Source organism: Emiliania huxleyi (genome assembly GCF_000372725.1).
Source record: "Emiliania huxleyi CCMP1516 unplaced genomic scaffold EMIHUscaffold_301, whole genome shotgun sequence".
Lineage (NCBI taxonomy): Eukaryota > Haptophyta > Isochrysidales > Noelaerhabdaceae > Emiliania > Emiliania huxleyi.
Window position 1 is genome coordinate 51731 of NW_005199762.1, and position 10837 is coordinate 62567.

General features: G+C 65.4%; 2 protein-coding genes across 2 annotated transcripts; both read right to left on the bottom strand.

Moving 5' to 3' along the window:
- Positions 1-3694, bottom strand: EMIHUDRAFT_116619 (hypothetical protein; the record flags this gene model as incomplete). The annotated part of the gene is made up of 4 exons (XM_005775001.1): positions 1-411; positions 692-750; positions 1168-1456; positions 2081-3694. The coding sequence occupies 4 exons, from the start codon at positions 3692-3694 to the stop codon at positions 1-3; spliced, it is 2373 nt and encodes a 790-aa protein (XP_005775058.1).
- Positions 3695-8155: 4461 nt separating this feature from the next.
- On the bottom strand, positions 8156-9991 carry EMIHUDRAFT_469595 (hypothetical protein). The gene is made up of 5 exons (XM_005775002.1): positions 9972-9991; positions 9493-9708; positions 9126-9180; positions 8717-8928; positions 8156-8555 (listed from the first exon to the last, which is right to left on the bottom strand). Exons 2-5 carry the CDS (start codon positions 9700-9702, stop codon positions 8484-8486), a joined length of 549 nt encoding a protein of 182 aa, XP_005775059.1. The 5' UTR covers positions 9703-9708; positions 9972-9991; the 3' UTR covers positions 8156-8483.
- Positions 9992-10837: the final 846 nt, after the last annotated feature.

Genomic DNA, 10837 nt, shown 5'->3' on the forward strand with positions numbered 1-10837 from the left:
CTAAGCGACTCCGTTAAGAACGGCAATGCACTTAGCTCCGTGCACAATGCCGCTGTCCCCGCACGCTAGCTCGTTCACCGTCTGCCACGCCACGGCGGTGTGGAGAACGACAGACAAGCGCTGCATCTGCAGCCCGTGCCAGTTCTTGGTGGTCCATGTGACCTCATCGAGGTGCTGAGCGTGCGAAAGTTTGTTACTCAGCTGGTCCGCCGCCTGCCGAAGAATTCTGCGGACGCCGTCCCCGAAGCCGCCGAACGTCTCGAAGTCGAGCAAACGCAGGTCGCAATTCTTCTCCCGCGCGAACCGGTACTCGCCCTTCTCGTAGCGGGCCGTCACGGGTGCCCCCGCCTCCGCCTCCCCCTCACTCTCCCCCTCCTCCTCTTCCGCCGCCGCCGCCTCCGCCTCTGCATCCTAGGCGCGGAGGGCGGTGGCGTTCACCTCGGGATCGTCGCTGGCACAAAAAGAAAAAGCCCGCAACTTGCACAAACGGTTGTTTTGCGTGCATAATGTCTCCACAACGTGCCCGCTACAACCTCGATCTCCCTCTCCTACACAGCTGCGCCCAGCAGCTCGTCGATCCGCGAAGGGACCTCGGCGAGCGAGCGAATCACGTCGCTCGCAGGCACGCCCCGCTCCGCCGCCGCGTGTGCCGCCTTTCCGTCCGGTCAAAGAGGAGCGCGTGCATGCCGACCGCCCTGGCCGCAAGGTAGTCCTTCTCGAGGTCGTCCCCGACGTGCAGCACGCCAGCACCTGAGGTCAGGTGAGGTCCACGTCTCCACACACGCGAGGTGGTGGGGCAAGGGCCGGGCTAGTCCCTCGCGACTCCACGTCTAGAAAGCCAGGAGATTTACGGCGTTCAAAGAACAAGGCTCGGTGCGCGTGGGTGAGCGGTGTGAGGGTGTGTACTGTGTGGACCTGCCCTCGGGGCGACGTCCGGCTGCGTGCGGCCGTGGAGCAGCCGGTTCACATGCGAGGCCTTTCGCGCCGCCGCGTCGAAGTTGAACTCGCGTACGGTATTCCGCGTCCTCACCTAATTAATTGATTAATTAATTGCGTATGGTATTCCGCGTCGGGTAGGCTTCAGGGTGGTGCTCCACGCGAAAAGGAATCGATGCGATGTGCAAAGCATACAAGAAGAGGAGAAAGAAGAGTAGAGGTCGAACTCACACCACGAGGCGCCGCCGTTGCCGTCGAGGGGCCTCAGGTCCTTGCAGTCAGGCGGTGCTGGGAGGAGGCTTCCGAGGACGGCACCACCGGCCAGCAAAACATTCTCCCAGAGCTCTGCATCCCAGTCGGCAAATAGCCCCCAGGTGAAGTGCTGGAGCTGCGCGCGGAAGGTGCTCTCATCGACGGGCCCTCCGCTCCGCGCGGCATCGTAGCGAGCCCGTTCGCCCACCTCGCCGAACAGCTGCTTCGAGACCGGAATCGCCTTTAGCAGCTTGGAGAGCTCCTTCTTCTGTGGCGGTTTGAGAGCGCACTGAGTCTCATCGTCAAATAACTGACTATAGCTATAGACGGTTTGGCCGGCGATGTGGCGCCGGGCCCGCCCTCCAGGGCGTGGCACGTCTAGTGCCAGCGACGCAAACAGCAAGTGTTTTGCGACGGGTAGTGTTGGGACCAACACGACGCCGATCGTTGAAATTAGCAAGCTAGCAAGCAACCACTCACACACGCCTCTCTGCCGTGAGTGCCGCTCTGCCGGAAGTGTGTTTTCTTTTTTCAGAAGTGATTTTTACAACAAAACTCCCTCGCACGACACTGGCAGAGTCTCTCGGGAGATTTTCTTTTTTCATTTTTTTCCACTCCGCAAAGTCCAAAAAACCAAATCTTAGTTCATGTTAACGGTCAGGCTCAGCCCTGGGCTCAGAGATCAGAGTCAGTGGCACGCACGTATGTATGGCAGACGGATGGAGGCTCTTGACGTCCCCATCATCACTGCTGCGCCGACCCACGTGTACAGGGCCACAGACAGCGTCTAAGTTGACGGGTTGGAGGGAATCCCCGCCCGTGCCGGGAACAGTTCGTCCGAGTCATGCGGGAGCCAGGTGTCCCAGCTCGCGTCAAATCCGAGGAAGCGCACCTTCGCCTTGCGTGCGCGGACCGCGATCACCTTGGCTTCCCACCTAGCAGTGGGGTGGTCTGGCGGCGCCCATGCCACCTCCACCGCCTCACCCTTGGTCCGCTTCGTCGAGCGCCACAATGCGGAGGGCCGCTCCTCGTAAGGGCGCAGCTGCGTGAGTGGCCTCCACTCGTCTTCACCCTCGTCCTCGTACCCGCGATAGCGCACGAGCACCAGCCCGTTGACGGCGCTGAACGCCAGCGCGTCGGCCTGCCACCACGCGTGGCGCATCTCGTCCGCATTGTCGAGCTTGTTGTCGTCCGCCCACCCCTTAGCCTCGAGCCCGTCGCGCCCGCCGAGTAATGCTCGGTAGAGTGCCTGCCAGTCGCGCTGAACGCCGGGCAGGGCACCCTGGAGGCGAACCCGGCGGCTGAGCGCGGAGCACCAGAGCTGAGCGCGGTGCCGCGTGTACACCTCCAAGAGCGCAGCGCAGGCGGCGGCGCACGCCACGAAGCTGGCCGGCGGCGCGCTGGCTGCGAGGTGCTCGAGCACGAGGGCGTGTATCTCGGCGGGCAGACCCATCAGCCGCTGCACGCGCCGTCCCTGGATGAGCTTGTGCCTGGGCCGCGTCCTTGACGCCGTCGCTGGTTGTGCCTCTCTACTCCCTTCTACGGCTGCATTCGACATCTCGACCGCCTGGCGCCCCGCGTACTCGTCCTCCGCTGCATGGGCCGCAGCCGATGCCTCCTCGCCAAGATGGCGCGCGTACAGCAGCGCTCCCTCCTCCGCCGTCGCGGCGTAACCGAGGTACTGCTTTGCACCGCGCACCCCTTTGACGGCCACGAAGCCGTTGCCTTTCGATTTTGCGCACACGCCTTCGAACCCGCTTTTGGAGCGCGACGAGCGCACCAGTGTCAAGCCCTCTGCCGCCGCTGCCTGCTCCGCCTCCGCCGCCGTCATAGGCTCGGCCGCCGCCCCTGCCGCCGCTGCCGCCGCTGCCGCCGCTGCTGCGGACGCCTCCGCTCCCAGCTTGCGCGCGTACAGCAGCGCTCCCTCCTCCGCCGTCGCGGTGCAGCCAATGTGCTGCGTTCTACCATCACGCCTGCGCGTCACGTTAAAGCCTCTCCCCTTCGATTTTGCGCACACGCCTTCGAACCCGGTGCTGGAGCGCGACGAGCGCACCAGTGTCAAGCCCTCTGCCGCCGCTGCCTGCTCCACCTCCGCCACGGTCATAGACTCGGCCGCCGCCCCTGCCGCCCCTGCCGCCGCTGCTGCGGACGCCTCCGCTCCCAGCTCGCGCGCGTACAGCAGCGCTCCCTCCTCCGCCGTCGCGGTGCAGCCAATGTGACGCGTTCTACCATCAACCCTGCGGCCCACCACAAAGCCGATGCATTTCGAGTTTGCGTACACGCCTTCGAACCCGCTTCTGGAGCGCGACGAGCGCACCAGTGTCAAGCCCTCTGCCGCCGCTGCCTGCTCCGCCTCCGCCGCCGTCATAGGCTCGGCCGCCGCCGCTGCCGCCGCTGCTGTGGACGCCTCCGCTCCCAGCTCGCGCGCGTAAAGCAGCGCTCCCTCCTCCGCCGTCGCGGTGCAGCCCTCTGCCGCCGCTGCCTGCTCCGCCTCCGCCGGCGTCATGCACCACAAGCAAGACACTCGGGGAAGAGACACTGTTGGCCGCGATCGATTTCTTTGAAAAAAAGTCCTTCGCGTCGGGGCCGCCACCGTATGGACCCGCTCGGAATAACCTGGGGGGGGCGGGACCGCCCCGCCGGAGGCTGGAGTACCCGGAAGGAGGAGCTGGGGGAGGGGAGGGGCCGGGAGGAGATAGCGGGTCAGCCGACGGACCGGAAGGCCGGGATCGGAGGACCCCGGGTGAGGTCTGGAGTCAACTGTCGGAGGAGGAGAGAGACGAGCTGACGCGGCCTCTGCGAGTAGAGTCGGGCCGTGCGAGCCCACCGGGGGTAGACCCGTCGCGGCGTCGACTGGACCGCCGGGATTTACGACAAGAGGGACCGTGCCCCCCCGAGCTTAGTGAGGAGCCGGTGGAGGGGGAGGGCGAGCCGAGAACGATAGAGAGGCCGCGGATGCGGGCGCGACTCGCCGACCTGGGAGAGCCGGCTCGACCTCCCTGGGAGGCGCGGCGAGAGGACCCATTGTGGCCGCATTCACCTGGGGAGACCTCTGCCGGGCCGTCGACGCCCTCGGAAGCGGTGGAGTCGGGAGAAGCTGGCGGAGATGAAGGGCGGCAGCGGAGAAAGCGACATCAACAACGAGGGAAACGACCATACCGGTCGTCGCATAACGCTCGGGAGACGAGCAAGAGGGCGAATCAAGGAGGGCCGGGACCCTGGGAAGGCGAGGGGTGAGCCCTCAGGCAGGGGGGTCTACTCGAACGTCTACGCAAGTGAGTGTAGAGGGGTGGTGTGGGGCGTGCAGCGTAGTGTTCATTAGCTCCGAGTAGAGGGGGCGTCCTGCAGTTAAGGGGAAACCCGGTACGCGGGGCTAACCCTCGGAGACCTGTGTTTACTTTATGGCCCTCTTCCTGCGAACGCGCACCCCCCCTAGGGGTCAGGGCTCTCTAGCCCGTAGCCCGATCCCGATCATCCGGCCCGCTGGGTGCGCTTCTCAGCTCCCCGGCCCTGGATGTGAGGCTAATGACTGCACTCCAAGTGCTCCAAGTGCATCGTTCGTGCGGCAACAGTCGATGGTTTGCCGTGAAAACGGCATGAACGGCTCAAATCACCCCGAGAAACCCTTCGGGTCACTCCCTCATCGCAAACAAACCCTGTCAGCAGTCCTCCTCCGGGAATGTACGTAAGAGCCACATACGAATTCCCTATATTGTTTTTTCCAGGTGGGTAAAGAGGGAGATTCGCGCGAGCTGCGGGACCGGCGGGACGGCGGCGGGTGATTGCGATACTCGCTTAAGTGTGGGTAAACGAAAGTTACCGTATACGGTACTAGGGAGGGGGGGAAGTAATCTGAAACTGCAACGATGCATGGGACGAGAGTGGCGTCGCCTCGCCGATCGCTTCAACGAGAGGTTCGGTCGAGCTTGGAGACGTTTACTTGATTTCTTCTTGCACCAACACGCCATAGACTTTTACTTGATTTGCACCACGCGTGCCTCCCTCCTTGGATGTGACATTCAGGTGGAGCCACACCTCATCGTGCGAAGGGGCGCGCCCAATGAAGCGGAGACAGTGCTGCGACGAGCTCGCGTTCCAGCGGAAATCGACCCGAGTGGTCGCGGCGGTAAAGCGCGTCGCGTTGTGCTGTCTGATGAAGGGGGGTCGGTCGGGGGTCGTCTCGCCATCTCCCCCTCCACTAGATCGCGCAGCCTCAAGGCGCGCAACAGCACTCCCCACGTTCTCATAGGAGCAGAGCGCCTCGAGGACTATCATCCGTGGCACTTTGGCAGCGCCCAGAGCCACGACTAGGCTGCTGCCGTCTGCCACAGCGCGCCATCCTGGCTTGGCGTGCCCCCGGCCTTCGTTGCTTGTGACTGTATGCAGCATGAATCCAATGGCTTCTGCGGGCTTCAGCCCAGGGCACGTCTGATCCGAATAGCTGCAGGCGAGGCATTTCCACGCCAGATCACCCTTGACTGCTGATCGAGACGGCTGCCAACGAAGCGGCGGCAGATGCGGAGGAACCCTCGGCTCAGGCATGCTGCCTGACGTCCATCTTGGCCTCAAGCTGCGTATCGTGCGAGCAAGCAGCGTGGCAAGAGCGGCATGTCCCCAGGGGGTCGGGTGCCAATGGCCGGGCATCGAGTGGTTGAAGAAAGGGTGTCCCTGAATGGGGTGCATGCCCCAGATGGAGCGCCCAACAACACAGCCAGTCGGCATGTAGTAGCTCGTCACGTCCCGGAACAAAGTCTCGCAACGACCTTGGTGCTCGCATACCGCGAGCACGATGACGAGTGGCGGGTGTCGCCGCTCGTGCTGCGACAGAAGCACGCGAAGCAGCCGCTCCATAGACTCCAACGCCGAAAGCCCAACTCCACCGGCGGTGGCAATGGGCGTCGAGGAGAGCGCGTCGTTGAAATTGTACTCAATCACCACCACATCGAGTGAGCGCCATTGCGGCATCACCATCTCAAGACAAAGCGATGGCGTGCTCACACCGGTCGACGGTACCGCTCTATTTATGACTGTGGCGTTGAGCTCCCGTGCTAGAAGTGTGGAGTATCGCTCCGCAACGCGATTCTTCTTGAGTGTTGCGCCCCAGCTGATGGAACCGCCCAGCACACCGATCTTCAGCCGCCAGTCGAGAGAGGGTCCAGCCGGCGGCAGGACGAGTGACGGCCACCGCTGTGATGGCGGCGGTGGGGGCGGCGACGATGCTGGCGCCATAAGCATATCCGCAGACCTTTGTGATGGCGTTCTTTTGTTTTTTTTTTATACCAAAAGGAGGGCTACACGACGCCCTCTACGCTGGGGTGCCGGCGCCCTACTGGGCGCCCCCCGCTCCCTTCCCCTCAGAGCCCCCCATCCCACTAGCATTCCCCCGCGGTCCCTCGCGGTCGCGCGACGCCGCACCAATGGCGCGCTGTGCCTCGTCCGCGAGCGCCACCCAGAGCTGCACCGACAGTCGCTGCAGCGCAAACGGCATCCATTCGCGCGCCGACCACGACGTCTGGTCGTACTGCCACCACGTGAGCTTCCGGCCCGCCACCTCAGCCACCCGCATCAGCAGCTCCTCCACAGGGGTGTGTGATGTGCGGTGCGGGGTGTGAGGGGGCAACGTCTTTGTGTGTGTGCGCGCGCCGCCGCCGCTTGTGATCTGAACTGAGAGGGGGGGGGGGGGGGGGCTTGAGAGCTTACGGGGGGTCTCCCCGCGCCAGAGGCTCTGCCTCTCCTCTCGGGATTGAACTGAGGGATGGGGGCGGGGATCCTCCCTCTTCCCGCCATCGATGCCGGGGCTCAACCAATCCGGAGAGGTCCTTACCATTCCTCCCCATACATCCTCCCGGCTTCATCGGCGGGCGTCTGGGAGTGTGTCGTCAACTGACCGGTGGTCTTTCAGTGTGGTGGGGTGGGTTTCGTGACCGTTCATCGTCGATGCCGCCTGACTTACCTGTTCCCCGCTGGCGCGACCCCGCGCCGGCCAGCGGAGCCATTGCCCGCTCAGTCACCACCCCGGCCGGCGCGACGCGATCCGATCGGCGCCGCCACCGACGGAGCCGCCGGCACGGAGTGGATTCTCCGTCGTTGCCGGTCGGGGTGCTGGTCGGGACATGGGCGGCGCGACCACTGCACCGCTTCAATGGCCAGAGACCAGGTCAGTGCAGGTGGTCACACCGCCCCGCCCTGCGTCGCCCGCCGCCGCGCCGCGCCGCCGGTCTTGCAGTGTGGTGGCGTGGGGTGTCGTGACCAATACTACGGAATACGTGTGTGTGTGTGTGTGTGTAGCAGCAGCAGCAGCAGCAGCAGAGGAGCTCCAGCGCCGCCGCGCCGCCGCCGCCGCCCGCGCGCCGCCGCCCGCCCGTGCGCTGCTGCAGCTCCCTCTGCCGCCGCCGCCCGCCTCCGCAGCGCCCTCGAGCCCGCGGACAAAAGCAGTCATATATCATGAGCTGCCTCTCCAGAGCGCACAAGACTGCATGGCTCTTGTGTTGCCTCCGCCTCGCCACCCGATCGAGGATCGTCCGCCCTCCGCTCACCGCCGCCGCTCCCGGTGACGGCAGCGCCGGCTGTGGGGCTCTGAAATGTGAAGATTGTCACCGGCGGGCCCGTAGGACGGTGCTCGGTGGCGACCCAGCACTGTCGGTGTTGTACAGTTATAGAGCCGTACGTTAACACTGCGCCGGGGGGTATGCCTAGAGCCGTAACTTTGGTGCTTTGTGTGGGTCGCGTTCCCTTGGTAGCTGTGTGGCTGAAGCCCTCGTGCCGCTGGCTTGCCCCTTCCAGCGGCTGGCCCCTCGAGAATGTGTCGCCGTTCGTCTGGGCACGCTATCCTGTGCAGTCAGGGCAAGTGGGGGCGGGGTGGACAGCCCAGGAGCGTGCCCTCGGCTGGGATATCTCTCTGCCCAGTCCGGGGGTGCGCGTCGAACCTTCCATCACCCTGGGAACGTCCGGGTGTTGGAAGTAAAGATATTTATTCATTTGTTGTATAGAGCCGTAACGAACGACACGCACACCACAGGGAAACACTGAAACACATGTCCAAAGCGCGCGCGACTCGCCCCCGCCGCTAAAGCTCAGACAGCAGAGCGGGGGGGCACTACTCGTCCTATCAGGCGGAAGACGGGCCGGGCGTGCGCTGAGTGGCGCGCTAAGGACACGGCACAGAGCACCCCGGGCCCCGCCGCGACGCGGGGGCGACCCCGCGCAGCGCAGCGAGGGGCGCGGCGCTTGGGACAATGCTGCTCGGTCTACTGCGGCATGCACGACGAGGGGGGACGGGAAGAGAGGGGGGGCGTTTAGGCCGTCTCGGACTTGGCCTTGAGGTCGGTGAGCTTGTCAGAGACGGAGGACTTGACCTCGTCCACCTTCAGTACGGGCGGGGAGCTCGGGGTTGGAAACCACACGGGTGTGTGCTCGGCGTCGAAGAGAGGCGAGGCGAGGCGAGGCGAGGTGAGGCGAGGAGAGGTGTGGCGAGGAGTGGTGTGGAGAGGAGAGGAGAGGCGAGGAGAGGAGACTTGCGGGGTCTCACCTTGGCGGTGGCCTTGTCGATCGCCTGCGAGATCTTGAGCTGGTCGTCGATCTTGGCGGTGATGCCGTAGTTCTTGTCGAGGTTGGCAGCGGCGGTGGAGGCGGTGTCGAGCGCGGTCTTCGCCTTGGGCACGAGGTCGTACTGCTCGTTGAGCTCCAGCATTTTGGAGTAGACCTTGGCCGCGACGGTGCCCGTCGACTTGCTGATCTCGCCTGGCCGCGGGGAAGGTGGAGGCAGGCGGAGTTGGTGGAGGCAGGCCGAGCCGGGGGGAGAGGCCGAACGCGGGGGAGACGCCGGAGGGGGCGATGGCGGACGCGGGGAGGGGCCCCGAGGGACGAGGGGAGGGGCGGGGTGGCGAGGGACGAGGGCAGCCAGCGGCCAGCGAGAAGGAGGGAGGAGGGCGGCCCACCGAATTTGTTCGACAGAGTCGCACCGTAGGCGAGAGCGACGGCGAGCAGCACGCCCTACGGAGGCGAGGCGACGGTGGGTATGGGCGACCGGGGCGGGGGTCACGGGCGGCTGGCGGCGCGGTGGCGGCGGTGGCGGCGGTGGCGGCGGCGGCGGTGGCGGCGGCGGCGGTGGCGGCGGCGGCGGTGGCGGCGGCGATAGGATTTGTGGTCCCAAATGCCACAGCATGACGAGGGCGTGGCGTGGGCGTGGGCGTGGTGCGGCGCGGTGCGGATGGATCGGAGCCAGAGCCGTCGTTGCGAGCAGCGCGCCGGCGGTGCGGCGGACGCGTGGCGGCGTGGGGAAAGTGTCTCGGAAGCGTCCCGCACCGTCGAGAGCTCGTGGAAGAGGTAGACGCCGATGATGCCGCCGGCGGCCGCAGCGCCGATGACAATCGACTTCCCCTCAGGCTCCGCCATCATCGGCGCGGGCGCGACGCGCGACACCGCGAGCCGCGACTGCATCGCAGGTGCAGGCAGCGGCGCGACGAGCGCAGACGCGGCGGCGAGAAAGCCGAGGAGCAGCACGAGGCGAGCCATGTGGACCTGTTTGGCAGGGGCAGGGGCGGTCGGCCGGACCGATCACGCGGGCGGACAGCGCGCGCGGCGCGGCGTCGGCGGAGCAGAGAGGCACAGGCGCGGCACAGCGAGCTCGCGGCCCGCAGACGCCGCCAGCGCGCCGGCGTGTCTGCGAGCCGCCCCGGCTAGCCGCAGCCGAACGGTACGGCTGTGTCGCCAGGCTGATTGTGCGGCGACGCAGCTGGGGGCGTGTTGCGCGGGGAAGGCTCTTGAAGGTGATTCCAGCAGACCTCAGAGGTGCCCGAATCACCAAGACCTCGAATTCGCAAAAAGAAGAAATCGCCGCGTTTGAACTCATTCAATCCACGTTCCACGAGTTCTTTGGTATTTATTGCTAAAATTGGCGATTGCAACCTAACAAGGCCAACGTTGGACGCCGCGTACTCCATATCGTTGCGGACTCTGCCGCTCAGCAGCGCCGGCGATCGATGATTCGGAACCCTCACAGCTTATTGCAAGAAATTCACGATTTATTTATTTTTAAGAGCAGCCAAGGAGAGCGGAGTTACGCCGAGAGGCGAGAGAAGCCGCGCGAGAGCAAGGGATCGGCAGACGGCAGCGGCGTCGCAGAACGAGGCCAGAACGAAGCACCGGCATCGGTCGGGCCCGCGGCGCGGGCAGCGGCGCGGACAGCGGCGCGCGCCTCAACGGCGGCCTTGCCATGCGAGCCGCACGTGTGCGGCCTGTGCCTCCCCTTGCAGGCAGGGCACTCGGCGGAAGACGGCTTTGGGGCCGAGTCCGCCTGCTCGCGAGGCGCAGACAGAGGCGGCGTGCGACAAGCAGCCGCGAGAAGATCCTCGGAATCGGAATCGGAGCCCGTGCCGCCACCCTCGCCACCCTCGCCGGCCGCTTGCGTTGCCGACTTTGGAGGCGAGGAAGCCGGCGAATCGCGTAAGTCGTTCTCAACCATGCTGGTATCGATACGACGCTGGTATCGAGATGACGGTTACAAGAGCGGGTGTCCTCGCACACACACACACAGGTATTCTGTAGTATTGGTCATCGACACCCCACGCCACCACACTGCAAGACCGGCGGCGCGGCGCGGCGGCGGGCGACGCAGGGCGGGGCGGTGTGACCACCTGCACTGACCTGG

Excerpts from the sequence above, each read along its gene's own strand:
- EMIHUDRAFT_469595 (XM_005775002.1), bottom strand. The coding sequence starts at position 9,702 with ATGGCTCGCCTCGTGCTGCTCCTCGGCTTTCTCGCCGCCGCGTCTGCG. Across the intron at positions 9,181-9,492 it reads TCTTCCACGAGCTCTCGACG|GGCGTGCTGCTCGCCGTCGC; the intron begins GTGCGGGACGCT and ends TCGCCTCCGTAG. Across the intron at positions 8,556-8,716 it reads TCGACAAGGCCACCGCCAAG|AAGGTGGACGAGGTCAAGTC; the intron begins GTGAGACCCCGC and ends CCGCCCGTACTG.